Consider the following 19,409-nt stretch of genomic DNA (forward strand, 5'->3'; position numbering starts at 1 on the left):
AAAAGACATATTTCAAATGACCATGGACACTAAATTGGAAGGTGCGGGAATGGAATTAGCTGCCAAGAGTAGTGGAGTGAACTAACTTCACGAAGTGCTGCCTCAAAAAGGTAGCATCCATCATTAAAGATCTCCATCATCCAGGCCGTGCCATTTTCTTGTAGCTGCTACTGGGCAGGTGTGAGCATGTGGCCAAGTGGTTAAAGCATTGGACTAGCTACCTGAAGGTCGTGAGTTTGAGCCGCAGCCGAGGGAACGTGTTGTGTCCTTGAGCAAGGCACTTAATCACACATTGCTCTGCAACAACACTGGTGCCAAGCTGTATGGGTCCTAATGCCCTTCCCTTGGACAACATCGGTGTCATGGAGAGGGGAGATTCGCAGCATGGGCAACTGCCAGTCTTCCATACAACCTCGCCCAGGCCTGTGCCCTGGAGAGTGAAAACTTTCCAGGCGCAGATCCATGGTCTCGCAAGACTAACGGATGCCTTTATTACCAGGCAGGTGGTACAGAAGCCTGAGATTCCACCTCACCAGCTTCAAGAGCAGCCACTTTCCTTCAACAAGTTGGTTGTTGAGCCAACCGGCACAACCCTTATCACTAGGGTCTGGCAGCACCATGATCATTTTGAATACTCTGCACTATAATCGCCCTTCTTTCCCTTTACTCCAATTTTGTTCCTTTTTATAAAATAGTGAATAATTTATGTTTAAATTATGTCTTTCCTGTGAACGCTGTTTATGATACAAAGGGCCTGTAGTACTGCGACAATTAAGTTTTTCATTGCACCCGTGCATACATGTACTTGTCCGTATGACAATACGCTCGATTTTGAGTTTTTGCTTCATTAGGAAAGAAGATCGAGAATCTGTAACAAATGCATTGAGTGGAGTCAAGCGCAGAATTGCAAATTCAGAAACGGAGCTGAACAGATGGACGTCCTGCAGCTCTTCAACCATGTGCTCACCTAGGCCCGCCACCACAGCCAGGTATCATCCCCGAGGGCTTGCCTGCGTCACCATCTTGCGCCGCGTGGCTTCCTGATGCACTTTCAGACTTCTGGGTTCGGACCCACCGAGGATCTCAGGTACTCACATTCAACTCTCTGCTTCTCCCTCCGTAGTCCTGAGGAAGGGTCTGGGCCGGAAACATTGGCTGTTTACTCTTTTCCATAGATGCCACCTGACCTGCTGATGCTGAGCTCCTCCAACATTTTGTGTGTGTTGTGTACATGCAAGCACTTGCAACTGCCAACTGGTCTTTATCAGGCCTGCCCCTCTGCCTGTGCTACTCCCTTACTTCAGGCCAGATCATTTTTAAGCAACATCCTTGATTTTGCCAGTGCACAGTTGTTTTGAGTGTTCCGGCTAACACTGAGTAATCCACATTACAATGTAAACAGGCCAAATTCCAGGGCAGTGGCAGCCAATGCATACATAACCGCTGTTATTTGAAGTGGTTTTGTTTAATACATGTATTTGACAAAAAAAATCCCTCAAAGTGAAATGCAACTTGTAACTTGTAGATCAAATAATGCAGCATTTCTGGAGCACAGGCCTGAAAGTTACATTTACCTGTCTTTGTTGCGCTCCAGCCATCTCTGATCGCCTTTTTAATTTGACATTTTAAGACTAAGAGTAAGTTTTCCCTTGTCTAACCTGATTTTTTTTCTATTTATTTTATTTTCTCTGTGTTTTTACTGAGAATTTAAAATAATAATTTTCAATGACATTTGCTGAAGTGTTGACTGAAATGGTATTATATAAGAGTTGTGAGGTGAATATTGGGAAATATTGAAGGATGTTATAAAGTCTCCCGTGCAAACAAAGACTACCACAGCACCACAGTAACACACCTGCTAGAACTCCTGCCTCATAGTGCCAGAGAGCCAGGTTCAATCCTAACTTCAGATGCTGTCAGTGCACAGTCTCCATATTGCCTGGTGACTGAGCAAAGATCAGCTTCATTTGGTCACGTGTACATCAAAGCACCGAAACGTACAGTCAATTGTATCATTTGCATCAACGACCAACACAGCCTGATGACGTGCCGACAAGTGTTGCCATGCTTCCATATCGTAAACGTAACGTGCTCACAAGTTACAGAGCTGAGTAGGTTTACCTGAGTGCTCTGGTTTCCTCCCACGTCGCAAAGGTGTGCTGGCTGGTGGGTTAGTTGGCTACATTAAATTGAACCTAGTGTGTAGTTAGGTGGTAACATCTGGGTTAAGATGATGAGAATGTAGGATTAATGTAAATGGATGTTCAATGCTTAGCATAGACTCAATGGGCTGAAGGGCCAGCTTCCATGCTGCATCTCTCTCTGACTGAATGCCTGCAACTTCAGTACAGGACACAAACTCAGGAGGTAGCCTTCAGTACCTTGTCTATTGATTGAAGTTAATGTTTCGAGTGTCTTGTGAAAGGTTGCAAATAAGATCATTAATTTTTAGAGGTGGTCCTCTAGAGGTATAATTATTCTTTAGAGGTGACTTGCTTGCTGTCCAATACTGTGGGATTTGACGGATCTGACGAGATGGGCAAATGGGTAGACTAGGTAGTAGTGCACTCCTTCCACAGAGTACTCTAAGCTCATGTGATGCCAGCTGATCAGAAATATAACTTGGCCATTATTGATTTGCTACAATAGTAACTACACCTCAGAGTCAGAAGTCGGAATCAGAATCAGAATCAGGTTTATTATCTCTAAAATATGCCACAAAATGTATTGTTCTGCAGCAGCGGAACAGAGCAAAGTGTTAAAAAATTACTATATGCTTCAATTAAAAACTAATAAATGGCAAATAATGAGGAAGTGTTCATGGATTCATGGATGGTTCAGAAATCTGATGGCAGAGTGGAAGAAGCTGTTCATAAAACACTGAAAGTAGATCTTCAGGCTCTTGTACCTCCTCCCTGATGATAGTAATGAGAAAAGGGCATGACCCAGGTAGTGAGAGTCCTGAATGATGGATGCCACTTTCTTCAGGCACCATCGGTTGTAATGAAATGCAGTTACTTGGACATCACGGGAAATAAAGGCATCCATTACTACACAGCACGCATCTACGAATAGAATTGTGTGTCACGGTCCGGTCCATTGACTCCTCATTCCTTTTAATTTCCTTTTCCCCCTGTTTGACCTGGCTCCTTGATTAAGGCACCTGATTCTCATCTGAACCGGCAACATAAAAGCTCCGGCTTACATCTACTCGGGGCTGGACCGTCACACCTCAGCCGGTGCGGCAATGCATGTTCCGGGCCGCCGAGAATAGTGGACTCTAGGTTACTTTGGTGCCTGGGGTGCTTTGGGAATCCTGTCGTTTTTGTGTCCGGCTGAGTTTTGCCGGCTGTTTGCCGCTACTCCGAGTCAAGATACGAATTGTCTGTCGTTGTTTGGTTTTGTCGTCTCGTGGCCAGCTGAGGATTGCAGGCCGTTTGCCGCTACTCCGAGCCAAGATACAAATTGTCTGTCATTGTCTGGTTTTGTCGCTCCATGTCCGAGTCCGAGTCCCGGCTCCATGTCCGAGTCCGAGTCCAGGCTCCGTGTCGGAGTCCAAGTCCCAGCTCTGTGTCTGAGTCCGAGTCCAGGCTCCGTGTCCGAGTCTGAGTCCCGGCTCCATGTCCGAGTCTGAGTCCCGGCTCCGTGTCCGTGTCCAAGTCCAGGCTCCGTGTCCGTATCCAAGTCCAGGTTCCATGTCCAAGTCCAAGTTCAGGCTCTGTGACTAAGTCCAGGCTTCGTGTCCAAGTCCAGGCTCCATAACCAAGCTCCAGGTCCGGGCTCCTCCAGTTTGTTGTCAACAATCACGTCCACGTAGGCACCTAATCCTTGTTCTCCGGCCTTCTTTGCAATTGTTTATAAAAACATTTCTATCAACGTTATCTACGTGTCAGTGTCCTGCACTTGGGTCCGCTCCCTATGCCCTTGTAACATTGTGTTAATCGTATTTATGTTTTCCTGATTGATCACACATCAGGGATGTAATGAACTCTTCGGGCCCATGTGGAACACAGGAAAGCATTGGGCTCTGAGGTTTTTAGAGCATCTGAACTGGTAAATTGTTTAACGAAAGTCGTTAGTCGTTTAGAGCCCCTTGTGTTTTTCTCTAGTAGTTCACTCTTTGTAATGTGGTCTCCTGGTGTTTTCTGTTTAAGTTGGTTAAGTTTATTTTCATAGGCTTGGGCATTCCATGTTACTTGTGCTCCAGGAGTGCTGCATTATTTCATCTACAAGTTATAAGTTGCGTTTCCCTTTGAGGAATTTAAGCAGACACCAGATTACCACGAATTTCGGGTCCTGGTTTTGAGGATGTTACTTCTCGTGGAGTCACTCAGCCAAGCCATCAATGTTCCTTTGGCATTAGTATGAATAAACTCTCGTCACCATCTGCCTTTCCTCCACACTTGGGTTCCAATATTGCCAGTGCATATTGTGGCAAGAGATAACTCCCGACTCTTTCTCAGAATACGATCATTTACTAACACAAGGGAGAGCAAGTTAATATATTTCCAAAAATAGTGCTCTTAAGACCATAAGACTTTGGAGCAGAATTAGACCATTCCACCGAGTCTGCTCCACCATTCCATCATGGCTGATTTATTATTCCTCTCAACCCCATTCTCCTGCCTTCTCTCCATAATCTTTTAACAGCCTTACTAATCAAGAACCTGTCAATCTCTGTTTTAAATATACCCAATGACCTGGCCCTCACAGCTATCTGTGGCAATGAATTCCAGTTTCACCATCATCTGCCTACAGAGATTCCTCCACTAAAGGGACATACTTGTATTCTGAAGCTTTGCTTTCTGGTCCTAGATTCCTCCACCAAGGCCTTTCAATATTCCATAGGTTTTAATGAGATCCCCCCCTCATTTCTCATTTTTCTAAACTCCAACAAGTACAGACTCAGAGCCATCAAATTCTCCACATGCATTAACCTTTTCATTCCTGGGTTCATTCTCATGAACTTCCTCTGGATCCTCTCCAATGCCAGCATACTCTTTCTTAGATAAGGAGTCCAAAACTGCTCACAGTACTTCAAGTGCGGTCTGACTAATCCCTTATAAAGCCTCAGCACATCCACAAAGTCCTGAACTTCCTGATCGCAGCACCGCAGCGTCAGGCAAGATGCTCAGGCTGCTGGTTTGTGACTTCTGATTCAGAAGTTAGGATTGATGCATGGAGCCACAACACTGTACCTGTGCAGTCATTAATTGTGAGATCAATGAATCATGTCTTTCCTGTGAAGTACCAGTCCCTAACATGTACCCTTTAATCCACTAAACGGAGGGATTAGCAATAATACTATTTTGTGTTCTCTGTCAGTCAATATTGAAACAGCTGTAAGGATAAAAGTACCCATCTGTCCTCCAATTTGTGAAGCCACCGAGAGGATTGGCTGCAGAGTGAGGTGGATTAAACAGCCCAGATCCCAGTCACAGAGTCTGAAATCACTTTTCTTTTGTCTGTACTAACTTCCTATGGTTTATAATCAGTTCAATAAATATGGTTTCCTAAAGAGATTCCCGTTTGGTGTCAGCACAGGCTGGTGAATGTAACTGTCAGTTTGGTAACACGTTCCTCATTACAAAGTGCACATGTTTGACATTAATTGACAGGTAGAACGAATGGAAGATAGAAAACCAACCCAAAAGACCAAGGTTGCGTTTCAACATTTCATTTGTAAAGTGACAGAAATAACAGCTGGTGATGGTCAGCACATTATTTATTCGAAGTGGCACGGCTGTGATCCTGGCCAGGGGTTCTTGACCTGTTATTTCAGAGGCACTTGGTGGAGGGTTGGACCGACCAATACCTCTGACCTGACCTCTCCCCTCAAGCTCTCACAGAGAGGCAGCATGGGTTGCGGGCCAATAATATCACAAACTTTCCCAGCACTGAACGTTCAGTTGGGACGTTAAAATCTGCTCATGTCGGCTCTCTGAGCTGGATGTTAGCGATCCCAGCACGCATTCCAAAGCGGAGCAGGAATGTTACACCCAAACGCTTCAGTCAACATTTATTTCTCAACCAATTATCAATACAATGGATTAATATATGATTAGTTTGAAGGGGTTGTGTTTGATTAAATAGGGCAATTATAAGATCATTAGACAGGAGCAGAATTAGGCTGTTCGGCTCTGCCATTCCTCATGGCTATTTATTATTCCTCTCAACCCCATTTTCTTGCCTGTAACTTTTGACATTTTCTAATCAAACCTGCACTGTAAATATACGCAATGTCTTAGCCTCCACAGAGGTCTCTGACAATGAATTCCACAGCCTCACCACTCTCTAGCTAAAGAAATTCCTCCTTAGCTGTATTTTAAAGGGATGTTCTTATATTCCCTCTGTCTGCACATCTGTTTCAAACTGTGGAGTAACCTGATAAAGTGCTGATTTGCCTGACTAATTGCCACTGGTCATCCGAAGGCTTTTTGTCTTGCTGTGAGAAACACATCAGATTTCTAGCAGCACAAAGCCATCAACCAACTGGGGTCTCTGGGGAACTTGTGTGCAAAAAGACAAGCTGCTGAAGGAACTCAGTCGGTCAGAAACATCTGCAGAGATAAATGAACAGTCAACATTCAGACCGAGACTTCTCATTTGGACTGAAAGTGTAGAGGAGAATTAGTCAGCAAAAAGAGGTGAGAGGGAGGGATAGGCCAAGAGCTGGCAAGTGATAAGTGGATCCAGGTCTTGTTCCAAATAGCTCCTTGGAGGATCGTCACCTTGTCGTGGTGGAGAGGCTCAAGAGTTCTTGAGTTCCCAAGAGTGATGCCATCTGGACGCTCCTGGTAGGGTCACCCACGGTGGTACGGTCAAAGGAGAGATTCCAGACAAAGAGCAAAGCAACCAAGGCCTCAGCGGTGGAGCTGGCAAAACATGATGACACATCACAACGGCAGCGAAGGTGAACGAAGGCAGCAGCAGGAAAAGGTCCCATGTCACATTCCATGCCGCTGGACCCTGACTCCAATCAGTCGAGGACCATGTGGTGTTGCCCATGCATCAGCCTCCTCACATTAAACAAAATCACACACAGGTGCTCTCCATTAATGGAATGTTCCCTCAGGAGAACATCACTCTTGTTTGAAATAATTGCATTACCACTACATTCCAAATTTGCTCTGATCCTCACGTGGTTTCCACAATCTTAATCCTTTCTAATTCCCTAACCTCCACCACTTCATCTTTGCCATCAATGTCTAGTTGCTATACACCCATTCCCTATCAGGGAGGTCTTGTAGTAATGCAACAGTGTGGATGCCAACTGCCGTAAAAACTCAAAGAAGAAGAAGAAGAAGACCTCTCTGTTTAGTTATAGAACATGAATCCAGTCATTCTCCTCTACCAAAATCTTCCTTTGCTTGGTGCAAGTGGTGCACACTCTGACCTCGTTTGATTCCTCCCACTTTCTACAAATCAAGCATATAGCCACAGACCCTGCCAAGAGCCGTAACTATAACTGACCTTTCATTGGATTCCTGGCTTTGTCAGTCTTTATTTATATGTAGTTTTTCATTGATTCTATTGCATTTGTTTTTTTCTAAAGTAAATTCCTACAAGAAAATGAATCTCAAGGTAGTATATGGTGGCATATATGTAATTTGATAATACATTTACTTTCAACTTTGAACGTTGGAATGGTCTTTATTCTAAATCTACTCTGGCAAATAACCAACGTCATCATAACCAGACCAAATTCCAGGACCCTACTGAGTGGAGTTTTCTTTTCAATAATATACCTGCTTCAAAAAAAGTGAAGATAACTGGACAGAATGTCACCAGTTATGGGATGAAATCTGGACCCATCCCTCTATCTCCCAGTACATCAGTGACTGTACGGGATAGGTGAACATTGTGCTGGTGTAAGGGTCATAGAACAGCGAGCAGGCCCTTCAGCCTACCATGCTGTGCTGAACCAATTAAATTAGTAATCAAATGGCCGCCTAAACTAACCCCTTCTGTCTACACAATGTTCACATCCGCCTATTCCCCTCTCATACATGTGTCTACCTAAACGTTTCTTAAAGATTCCCAATATATCTGCCTCTATCACCACTCCAGGCTCTCAGTGTAAAAAAAACTTGTCCTTCACATCTCCTTTCAACTTACCCCCTTCACCTTAAATGCATGTCCTTTGGTATTATATATTTCAACCCTGGGGAAAAGATACCGTCTGTCTACTCCATCTATGCCTCTTATAATCTTATAAACCTCTCTCAGATCTCCCCTCAACGTCCGCTGCTCCAGACAAGTCTTTGTGTGCTGCTGTGTCCTCTGTATCAGCCACGCTCATATCCACCTGTGAGATTCTCCAAATGGCACCAATGAAGCAGGACTATTGTGTTACCAGCTTGGGAACTGGATGGGAACTGGATTGGAACTGCGGCCTCATCGCATTACATTTAGACAGCTGTTGGGGGGGGGGATAAATACGGGAGGCTGGAATGGAGATAGTGAGACTCCCACTTGCCCACCAGACTAGATTTATACCCAGCTTGCCAAGATGAAAGGGCAGGGCTCTAATTATCCGCGCCACCCGTTTCTCCCGTGAAGTGATCACAGTATCCGCCGCATTAACGACATCCAGCTGTAGCCCCCCAGTCAGGGCACAGGGCCTTCTCTTCTCTCAACACATGCCTTTGATCCGCGCCATTTGCGTCCTTGCGAGCTGAAGACAAAACTTCGTTAAGCTGAAAATTAAAACTACCCCAAGTAGGAATATCGAGAGCAAAAAAAAAATCTGCTGCGAGCTTTCAATTTGCTGGAATCGAAGACTGCATATCGAGGATATCTTATCAAGTTTTACAGTCCCCGGCAAAAGATCTCAATGTTTGATTCCAAAACTGGTGAACTTTTTGTCTTTTTTTTTAGGGGGAGGGGTGGACGTTCCTGGAATCCTCGGTATCACGTTTTTTCGGTTAATTCATTCCAACGCGTGTCATATTTCGGCACAGACGAGTCCCTCGGCTCCACTCAAAGTGTGATCCACGACTCGCCCAACAGGCTGCAGAAAATCGACAGTTGTCATTCCCAATAAAATGTAGCAAGCTCTCTCCTAGCCATCCGCACTTGAACCTTTGCCACTTCAATTCAGCCAGCGGAAAATTTTTTGACTAAATTAACGTTGTTCTGCTGACAAGGGTGATTCCAATTGATGGTTACTTAAGAGTCGTACTTCAGGATTATTCAAAGTATCACCAAACTGCAACGATATTTGTGTAGAAGTTTGCGATTTTAAACAATCTTCGGCCCGCCAAAAATAGAATAATAACACGGAGTTGCGAGGATTTAGTTTGATCGAATCATCTTCGCGAAATGCTAAGGAGTGATCTTAAAACTTGAAACAATTCCCGCTTATCTGTAACGTGGGTCCATTTTCTCGCTCACCACTGGTGTTTGAAAGCTGCTTCGTGACAATTATTAGTATTGGTGTATTATTTTCTTTATCGATAATCAGACTGCACTCGGGGAGTTGTGAGTATAATTTTGTTTTCGTATCTCCAAATGTCGAACGCATTTATCGATCGAGTTCATATTTGAAGTATGAACTCTTGCTTCCAGTTCATGAACAGCCGTCATTCTCTTAGTGCGTCTGTGCGTCTCTTGCCTCTCCGCGTGTGAACTTACAAAATGGGATCAAAGAGTCGGCTAATCGGCCCATCGAGCCCGTTCCCTCATTTTCCTGGCTGACCTGGTGGTAACCTCAACGCCACATCCCATCTATCCACCCCCGTGACCTTTCACTCCTAGTTAATCAAATATCCGACCATTCTGTTTTCAATAGTATTCAAAGATTGCTCCCGCCGCCCTTTGAGAAAGAGCCCGAAGAGTCGCAACCGGAGAGAATAAAAGAAAAGCGCCTCAGAGAAGATAGAACAGCACAGGAACAAGCCCTTCGTCCACAATGTTGTGTCGATTCAATTAAAGTCATCAAATGGCCAACCTAATTAATCCCTTCTGCCTACAGGACATAGAACAGTATAGCACATCGACGTTTCAGTCCTGATGAAGAGCCTCGGCCCGAAACGTCGACTGTACACATAGATGCTGCCTGGCCTGCTGAGTTCCTCCAGTATTCTGTGTGTGTTGCTCGGATCTCCAGCATCTGTAGATTTTCTCTTGTTTGTGACAGTATTACACATATCCATCATAAGCAGGCATCATTTGATTTTTGAACAGTGACTCCTGGTTTGCCCCAGAGTTCGGCATCTGCAATGACTTGTAACTCCAAACCTCAGTTCTAGATTCTCTCACAAGAAGAAGTCTCCTCCGTATCAGGAAGTAGGGTTCGCGTGTCCCTGTGCACATATCTGAATGGATGTAGAGTCTGTATATCTTAGGAGGGGAGGGGAGGGGTTGTGAGTGTTGTCGAGTGAGTGGGAGAATGTGAAAGAGTGTGTGTGCAAGAAAGAGTCAGCGATTGCCTGAATGAGTGTGTGATGGAATACCTGAAGATGTATGTGAGCGCATGTGTTAGTGAAGGAGTGTGTAGTCGAGGTGACGGCCCGAAACATCTGATCTTTATTCTTCTCCATAGATGCTGCCTGACTTGCTGAGTTCCTCCAGTATTGTGTGTGTGTTACTCTGGCTTTTCGGGGTCTGCAGAATCTGGAATCAGGAATGCCGATGCTGGATTCTGAAGTGGGCGCCACCACAGTATACCTTGGAGCGTTGCGGAGTCGGAATTCAATTCGCTGCTGTTCTGTAAGAAGTGTCTCTGTATGTCCTCCGCATGGAATGAGCGGGGGCTTTCCGGGTCCGTCCTGCGGTTTCCTCCCACCATCCAAAGCCGTACTGTGCAGGTTAACCGGTCATTGGAATTTGTCTCGTGATTGCGTTAGGGTTACAATCACAACCAAGAGAAAATCTGCAGATGCCCGGCCCGAAACGGCGATTGCCCTCTTTTTTCATACATGCTGCCTGGCCTGTTGCTACGTTAGGGTTAGTCTGGTTTGTCGGGGGTTGCTGGTGCGCCGTGGCTCGAAGGGAGGGAAAGGACGACGTTTGTTGTTTGTTTGTGTGTGTGTGTATGTGTTTATGTGTACGTATGCACATTCACACACACACACACACACACACACACACACATACACACGGACTCAGACATATACATATATGGAGAGAGCTATAACAGTGAGTGTGTGTGGTCTCAAGATCGCCGCCCCGCGACCAACACCCCCACCCCCGTCTCAAGCAACCAAAGCCTCGAAAATGAATAAAACTGATGGTCACTTTCACCCACGTGCGTCCAAAACACATAACGTCAGTCCACATCTGGGAACTGAGCTGTGCGCAGCGACCAGAAAAGTTGACAGGGAAATCCTGGAATCACATCCAATTAATTAAACCTTATCTACTTCCTCGAGAAATCATTGGAATAAAGCTGCAGTAATAATTTCCTCCAGCCACATCCGTCGGTGAGGAACAAGCTGCGCGCTAAGAGGAGCTGTAAAAAAATGCTTTAAAACTGATGCCTTTTCTCTCCCTCTGAATGGATGGGCTGCACTTCATAATCACTTTATTGTTCTGACTAAACGGAGTCAAACTCAGCAAACACCGTCTGTTGTCTCGGGGGTGCTAAAGAAAACTGTCTTCCTATCCTTTTTCTCTCTCTCGGGACAGTAAATTATGTAAATCCCTCCGGGCAGTGATGGTAATAAACTTGAGTGTAAACACAGCGATTAAAAGGAGTCTGTAGTGAACTAAACGGGGAAAGAAGAAGGAAGAAAAAAGTGGTAATGTTGAGAGAGTAGAAAAATGGAAAGGATGTCAAAAACCGGATTCCGACCACTGACCGAGATGTTAAAACCATATCCAGTATAGTTCGTGACTCCCAGCCACAAAAAAAATCCAGGCACGCTTTTCCACACGACACAGATCAACACCTTTTAGCACCTGGAATGCAGTAAAACATACCCCGGGCGTTTCACGTGAGCATTTGCAAACAAAGATTGACACTGAGCTGCAGAGGAGGTAAATGACCAAAAGCTCGGTCACAGTAAAGTTTAAAGAAGGTCGTTAGGGACGGAGAAAGACAAAGAGGGGGGAGATTCGTTGGAAAGCCAACAGTTTGTTTAGAGGTTTCGGTAGCCGAAGAGAAAATGACAGTGACGAAATTCTTAAAATATGCGAATGCCATTGAAACGTTAGAATCAAAAGACCAACTCCCTGAAACACAAGAGTTTCTGCAGATGCTGGAAATCCAGAGTAACACACACACACACACGATGCTGGAGGAACCCTGCATCAGTCGATGGAGAGGAATAAAGAGCCAACTTCCCGGGCCCAGATCTTTCAGCAGGCGTCTGAAGACCTACTTTTGGAGAACAGCTCCTTCCCCTCTACAATCAGCTTTCTGAATGGTCCGTGAACGCTGCTCGTTTTTGCTCTATTTATTTATGTCTTATAATTTTTTACGTCTTGCACTACTGCTACCATGAAAACAACAAATTTCACGACATCTGATTCTGCTTCTGACTTGTGAGTGCAGGAGAAGATTTGGTGAGTAAAGTTCATCTAAAACGTATGAGGAAGTCCATTGAAAGGTCCGTTAAGAGTGGAGCCAGGCGTTTACGTGCTTGACAGTCGGTCTTTCGGGTCGATACTGTTCATCCAAATTCCTTCTTGAGCCGCAGAGTTCCTCCAGCATTTTGGTTTTCATTTTGTTCCCGATTCCAGCATCTGCATTCTCTCGAGTCTTCGCAGAGTTGGATGAGGCCGCGTACCAAAGGACGGTGACGCCGCACTTTTCAGAAGGAACCACGGGGCCTCGGGTCATAATAGGAGGCAGATGCAAACGAATCCAAACCCACTGGGCACCCAGTGTTAGAACACAGAACTGGGGCGAATGGGTATATTTCAAACAATACCGAGTAGTTTAAACAGTTCGCGAAGTAGAGCGGAAGGGCGCAAAGATTAATTGGCCCGAATGACTTGTGGGATGAATAAAAAGGCAGAATTATACAATACACCGTGCTATCCGCCCAAGGCTTCTCGCTTGTTCAGTAACTGATGGCAAACACACTTTCAGATTACCAGCAACTTGGCTCTACCGTATTGAACTCCTGCTGGGAATTCAGACTGGAGGAACACGGAAGGCGGCGTTCTGCGGGCTGTTCCGCGGGTTAATGGCCAGAGAAAAAGAATCGAAAGGCAGAGAACCGTAAACTCTGAAAGACTTACAGTTTTACTCTTGTGCAGTTGGGGAGCATTTGCTGCTATATGTTTCAAACACTATTCAAACAACAGTTATATACGAAATTGTACAACTTATCCAAGGAAAAGTGGTTTCCGTTGAAGGAATCTCTCGGTGTTAGAGCGTCTGTGTGCCTGTGGACCTGTAAGTGTAACTAGGTGAAAAACTTGTGCGGCCAGGCCCTATCCTAAACGCCCAGGGCTTTCCATCCATCAAAATTTGTCAAGATAAACAAACACGTCTCCTTCACCTGCTGGGTAACAGCTTCATCTCGACTAAAGTGTAGCTTAGTTGGCGCGGCGATCGTTCGCTTTCACTAGGAGTGCTATTAATTGTCACGAAAGTTCCGAGCAAACTTCCGGACGCGACTAGCCCGTATCATGCTCCCAGCATCTCACCAGGGACCATTCGGTTTCATGAACCTCTAGCCACACGCGACAAAAGCAGTCAAACTAACCCTCACTTTGCCGCACCCCATTAAAAAGTACATATTCAGCAGTGAAGTAATTTAAAAAAATAATGGCTATCTCCATAAGGCCCCAAATACCTATTTGCACAATAGGAATACGTACGAAGCGAGCTGTGGACTGGGTCACAGCGCCACCTACAAAGGAGGGCGGGGCCGGATCAAAAGGCCATTGGGCCCATCACTCCCTTCCTTCCCTTTCGATCCCAGCCCCGCTCTCTCTGCCGCTCGAGTTCCAATCCCTTGTCATGTCCTTCTTCTCCAAATGAATTAGTCCAGTAATATTCCTCCTGACGCTTTTAATGTCATTATATATTAAATATTTTTATAGAATTGAAGGAGGCCAATCCATACTACCGATCTGCTTGTTCGCCCCACGCTAACTAAAACACATTAGGAGTATACCCAATTCCCTCGGCCGGAGTTCTATCCAGTTCTTTGCTCCCATTCCCGGGTTTTTCTTGGAATCCGAGATCAAAGTTCGAAGTTCAAAACGAATTTCTGATCAAAGTACGCACGTCACTACATACTACCCTGAGATCCATTTCCCTACGGTCATTCACAGTAGAACAAAAATTACAACAGAACCAACGAGAACGTGGAAATAAAAGCCAATGTGAATCGGATTGATTTCTCTCATATTAACTTGGGGGGAAATCGGCAATCGCCGTTCTTCTAGTCTAGGACATTAAGATACCAGTCGTGCCATTTAAGGAAACGCGGAGGCACAGTAGGGTAGCGGTTAACAGCGCTAGTAACAAGGGTTAAATTCCCGCCACTGTCTGTAAGGAATTTGGACGTTCTCCTCGTAATCGTGTGGATTTCCTCCGGCTGCTCCGGTTTCCTCCCACATTCCAAATATATTTGTTTAGTAGGTGAATTATTCATGTGGATGTTGGGACTCAAACGGGCTGTATCCTTAAATTCTAAAAAAATCAACTCTGCCTATCTTTTTTTTAATGTATGTATCATCTGGATATTTTCCAGGAGATAACGCGCCTCCGTTCTATGCAGAAGTGGGTAAATCCCTTGACAGAATAATAGGATATGTTGCAGCAATTAAATGAATCCTCCCTCACCGCGTCCCAATAAATCCATCGCTTCTAAAGCATTTATTCTCCTTAAGTAACTAACAAATACTGGGCACAAGACCCCGTTAATGTTCCATGAAACGAATCATCATCGTAAACAATACCAAGCGTCGGTCTTTGCCAACAGTCTCCACCGTCAGTGATGTACTATCCTGAATGCAACCATCCTTGTGTTGTACCCGTCCACTTAACTTCGAGTCATAATGAGTTACAATAAAAGTAAGCTTGAATGGCTTGTTCATATATTAAAAACAATCTCGGCGGAATTAGCCTCTAGGTGGTGGCAGGAATTCTTTCTGCAAATTGAAATCGTTCAATTGAATAATTACTCAGGTATCTGTCAGTTTTGTTTAAACCGAGTAAAATGAGAAGACTCGTGCAATCAATTATACACAACTCATGCTCGTTCTTCAGTCAGGAAATGCCAGATCAGTTCAAATTGCAGCCAACAGCAATTAAACGTTCAGAGACAGAAAATAAATACGAGATAGATAGGCAGATAGATTATAACTCTAAACACATAATCAGTCAGATGTTGGGTATCCTCTCTCGGATCTAACTGGATTTTAACATTATTTCCTTCCTTCTAAAGTATGGAGTGTTTTATTCCTGAGATTTTTTATCTAATATGATAAATTACTAGGGGACTGGTGGGATGACGCAAACCCTGGTGGGTTATATGTCGCAAGGAACTCTAACCTTTGCACATCAGATTCAACCTAACTTCGACCTTCCACCTCCCCTGTAAGTAAAAGTTAAATGCTTCTGAGACGTGAAGACCTGTTATCGGAATTAACTGCTAAAAGGACATATTATGATTGTCGATTTCCGGCCTGGGCCACTTTGTGATCGTACTAACAGCCCTCTGCATGGAGATACCCCTTGTGCTGCAGAGTAGTTGAGAAGGAGCGAGTATGAGAGCTGGAAAATCCTAGTCCGGTGGATTGCGATTCCTTCAATGGCCAGCACCTGCAGATTCCCTTGTGTTTGAGATTCCACAGTATTGAGCAAACTTTGATTCCGCGAACTACTGCAAAGAATAACAACCGGACATCCCGTTGTGAAAATCATCTGCAATCTCTCACTTTAGGGAAAAAAAGCGGATCGCTGGAAGGCCCGTGGATCTTGCTGTGGGAAAATTACGAGCAGTGCAGGGAGAAGTAAACGCGCACAACCAGAGGTGAATAGATCCGTTTATTTGCGCTTCCACCGGGACGGCAGAAGTTAGAGAGGGATTACACGACAGGGCAGAGACTCGCCTTTATCCGACCTGGAATGCCATTGTTTACTTTCGGGCTTGAGAACTGGAGGCAACCTGACTATTTTAACACGCAAGCGACAACGTCTCCGGCCTCTGCAGCAAGCCCCGGCTTTGGAGCCATGCGAGGCAAAGACGGGGAGAATAATGAAACTCCAAAACTAAGGGCAGAAGATCGGAATCCTTCAGACCAGTGACTTAGTTTAGGCAGGATGTGGACATGCATTTCACACCTAAAATCCATTGTGTAAACTTTGGAATGATATACAGAAAACATATTCTGAAGAAAGTGCACTGATTTAAAGTACTACCTCTCTGTTGCCCCCACAGATACTGTCCGATCTGTTGAATATCCCGAACTTCTTGCGCTCTTTCAAAACTATGCTAGACTGTCATGTTTGCCCAGAATAGGAAACCACACCAGATTCTTACTAAACACGCTCAGCTCCAGATGCATGCCGTATTCTTGAAAGAAAAAAAATCCCAAACTACTCACCCCTTATACCTTCTGTGAGTGCCGTGACTCCCCAAATCAAGAAAACCAGTCGAAGAAATTCCATTGTGCTTTCCCCTCCAAACAAAGTAAAACGAAGTTCCGTCTTTATATTCGTTTCTTTTTCCAGGCTGAAAGTAAATAAAAGTTTTTTTTTCTTACTTTCACTTGCGAGCGAGGACATCTGTCACGGGCTGACAGAATTCGCGCACACTCTCTCCAAAGAAGGAACCTCACAGTCGTTCGAATAACCCCGGCTCCCTCCCCTCCCCCCACCCCCACACACGCGTAATTCAGATTTCTGAACGTGCATTAGCTCCTCAAAATGGGTTGTGTTCTATAACACCGTTGAGTCCCCTTCAGTAGACCAAGGACCTTCAAAAGATATTTTATAACATTCCCCACTCCTGTTTTTGAGAGGGGTATCTGGAATGACCCCTGTAAATTTAGCTATAAAGCCAATATATCCAAAATGTTATAAGTCTGAAAAGAAAATTAAGATGATTATTGTTGCCTGAGTGATATCATCTCCACTTTCTCTTAAACTTTGCCTCAGTTCCTGGCTAGCGCTGCGTGCCCCGAGGATACAAAACAAGGTATCGACTGCCTCCAACATGCCATGCAATTACACATTGTCATTAGTTACAAATTTGCACCAAAACATGTTACAAAGTGAGCTGAAGGGTGGGCTACTTAGGGGAGGGGAGATGTCCAGAGGCGCTACACATTGCCCACGTGTTAGGGCAATTCGCAACGCCGCAGAGAGCACGGCAATTCGTACTATAACAAACTTGTAAAAGTTTTCTCTGAAGAAACCTAACGCGTACAATATACAGGCACCCACGCACATCTATTGCAAAACGGTAACTAGATGCTGCCGCTGCGGCCTCTTGTCTCAGAGCCTCCCGATCGGTTGATCAATATTTATCCCGCTGATGACACACCGGCAGCCCTAACGCCCCCCGCCGCTTTCTTTGCAGTAGACCACGCAGCCGCCACGGGACTTCTATCTGAGCTAACCACAGATACAAAACGGGAGCTCGTACCCTCGGCGGACAGTGAGTGGTGCTCGCAGAGGGGGAGGGGCTGTATCAGCGCCCAATGCAAACAACCCCGGCATCGACTGGCGTATGTTTCGAAAATCAGTCGCGCAAGTGCGCGCTTCTTACAGGGTTGGAAATTAACTGGCTATCTCTATACGCTGGTGAAACTGTTTTAGCTCTATGTTGGTAGTTCATGGGCTCTTTGGAAACTTCCAGAGGCCGTAAAAAGGAGCCAAAGAAACGCAAGTGATTTCTAATGATCAATAAACAGACCGGCCCAAACCAATAGAAATAGGCATTCTCTCCAGCGTACCTGTAACCCCCGGAGTATGAACTAGAACTAATCCGTGTTGTTTAAAAGAAGGGTTCCCCATTTTATATGGTGCAGGGGAAGAATATCAAACGCTCTGATTTAAAATCCAGGAGCCAATCCATGTCGGGTCTATAGGTGCCAACTTCCGCGGTGGAGACGATCCAACTTTTGGGAAAGAGCAGGAGATCTCTTAGCACACCGCCGAGGGTGTCCGACCAGCTGCAGACCAGGACTCCTTTTATTATTTCACACACGCCGAAAGGTCAGGATTCAAGCGCGACCATTTCTTCGCAGCGCGTCTGCTGAACTCTCCGCCAGTCTCTCGGTCGGTCTAGTGAAGTACGCTCGTCATCTGCGGCGGAGAGAGCTCGGTAGATCGCTCTCGGCCAGAGAGAAAAAAAGTACCTGAATTCTCCGACTGGTAGTTCCTTTCCCTTCTTCGACTTTAAGTCTTTTCCCTCTCAGTAGCAGGGCTATAGAGAGGGAGCAAGACTGCAACTTCAGCTCAGGCTGACTCCCTAACTCAAGCTGGCTAGCAAGCAATCGATGCCCGGCATCACCAATGCTGGAGTTTTCTGTCCCCGCACCCTTGATCTCTCTTTCTCTCTGCTACAGTTTGTTTGTTTTAAAGAAAAGCACGTCAAGTTGTGAGCGAGAGGCCGCTCTTTGTGTTTCGCGAAGGCTACAAGCAAGTCAGTTTCAGCAAGCAAACTTCTGGCCAATCAGCGGCGGCCTGAAACAGACAGGCAGGCTGGCTCCGCGGCCAGGGCTCCTCTAATAGCAGCCTCAGGAGTAAAGCACCGCGTGTAACGTTGTTATATAAAAATATCATTTGCAGGAGGGAAACAAACCTCACCGTTCTCCGCCGGTATTTTACGCCCTTCGGGGCTCTTCTCCTATATACTCTACCCACATTCCACCCCTTCCTCTCTTTCTCTTGTTTATTGGACCTGCCGTCAAAATGCATCAACGCCTTTGGCTTCTTGCACCCCGCAATGTCGCGTTCACATCACTCCCTGAGTAAAGAAGCGCTTTTCAATATTGAAATGGTGGCTCCAGAGTCACCAAAAAAATTAACAATGTAAACAGTATGCTGGTCTTATTTTGGGGAAGAAGAGTTTCAGTACAAGAATACAGATTTCTTAAGACAGTGACGGGGTCTTTCTTCTTTCTCACCTGAAGACGGGTCCAGAACCTGAAATATTCATTATTTCGCTTTCCACCTTTTGTTGTCTGGATCGGTTGAGAATTTTCTCCCATCATTCTCCGCCGTTATTTTAGATTTCCAGCGTCTGTATATATTTTTTTCTTTTGAGTAAAGATTTCATGCTGCATTTCTGCAGGGCCCAGGTGATGTATAGGTAGGTCTCACCTGCAAAATAATGCGTGTGCCCGCGATAGAGTGTGGGGGGGAGGTGGCGAAGGTTCGGCAGATAGATCCTTGGAATGGTGATACTGTTCTCTAGAAAGAAATTGGCATTAGAGGCTACGTGGATTCAGAAGAATGCGGGGTGATCTCACCGACAGTTACGCGATTCTTT

General features: G+C 45.3%; 1 protein-coding gene across 6 annotated transcripts in view; it reads right to left on the reverse strand.

Annotated features, from left to right (window-relative positions):
* Positions 1-19,091, reverse strand: part of fgfrl1a (fibroblast growth factor receptor like 1a) — a 335,558-nt gene extending 316,467 nt beyond the window's left edge. For 2 of the 6 annotated variants that reach the window (XM_072256636.1, XM_072256631.1), the window contains exon 1: positions 16,516-16,748. In XM_072256636.1, coding sequence (XP_072112737.1) covers positions 16,516-16,696 — 181 coding nt within the window. In that variant the 5' untranslated portion in view covers positions 16,697-16,748. The other 4 variants (XM_072256632.1, XM_072256635.1, XM_072256634.1 and 1 more) reach the window with 4 other exon arrangements.
* Positions 19,092-19,409: the final 318 nt, after the last annotated feature.

The sequence above is a fragment of the Mobula birostris genome, chromosome 4 (genome assembly GCF_030028105.1).
Source record: "Mobula birostris isolate sMobBir1 chromosome 4, sMobBir1.hap1, whole genome shotgun sequence".
NCBI lineage: Eukaryota > Metazoa > Chordata > Chondrichthyes > Myliobatiformes > Myliobatidae > Mobula > Mobula birostris.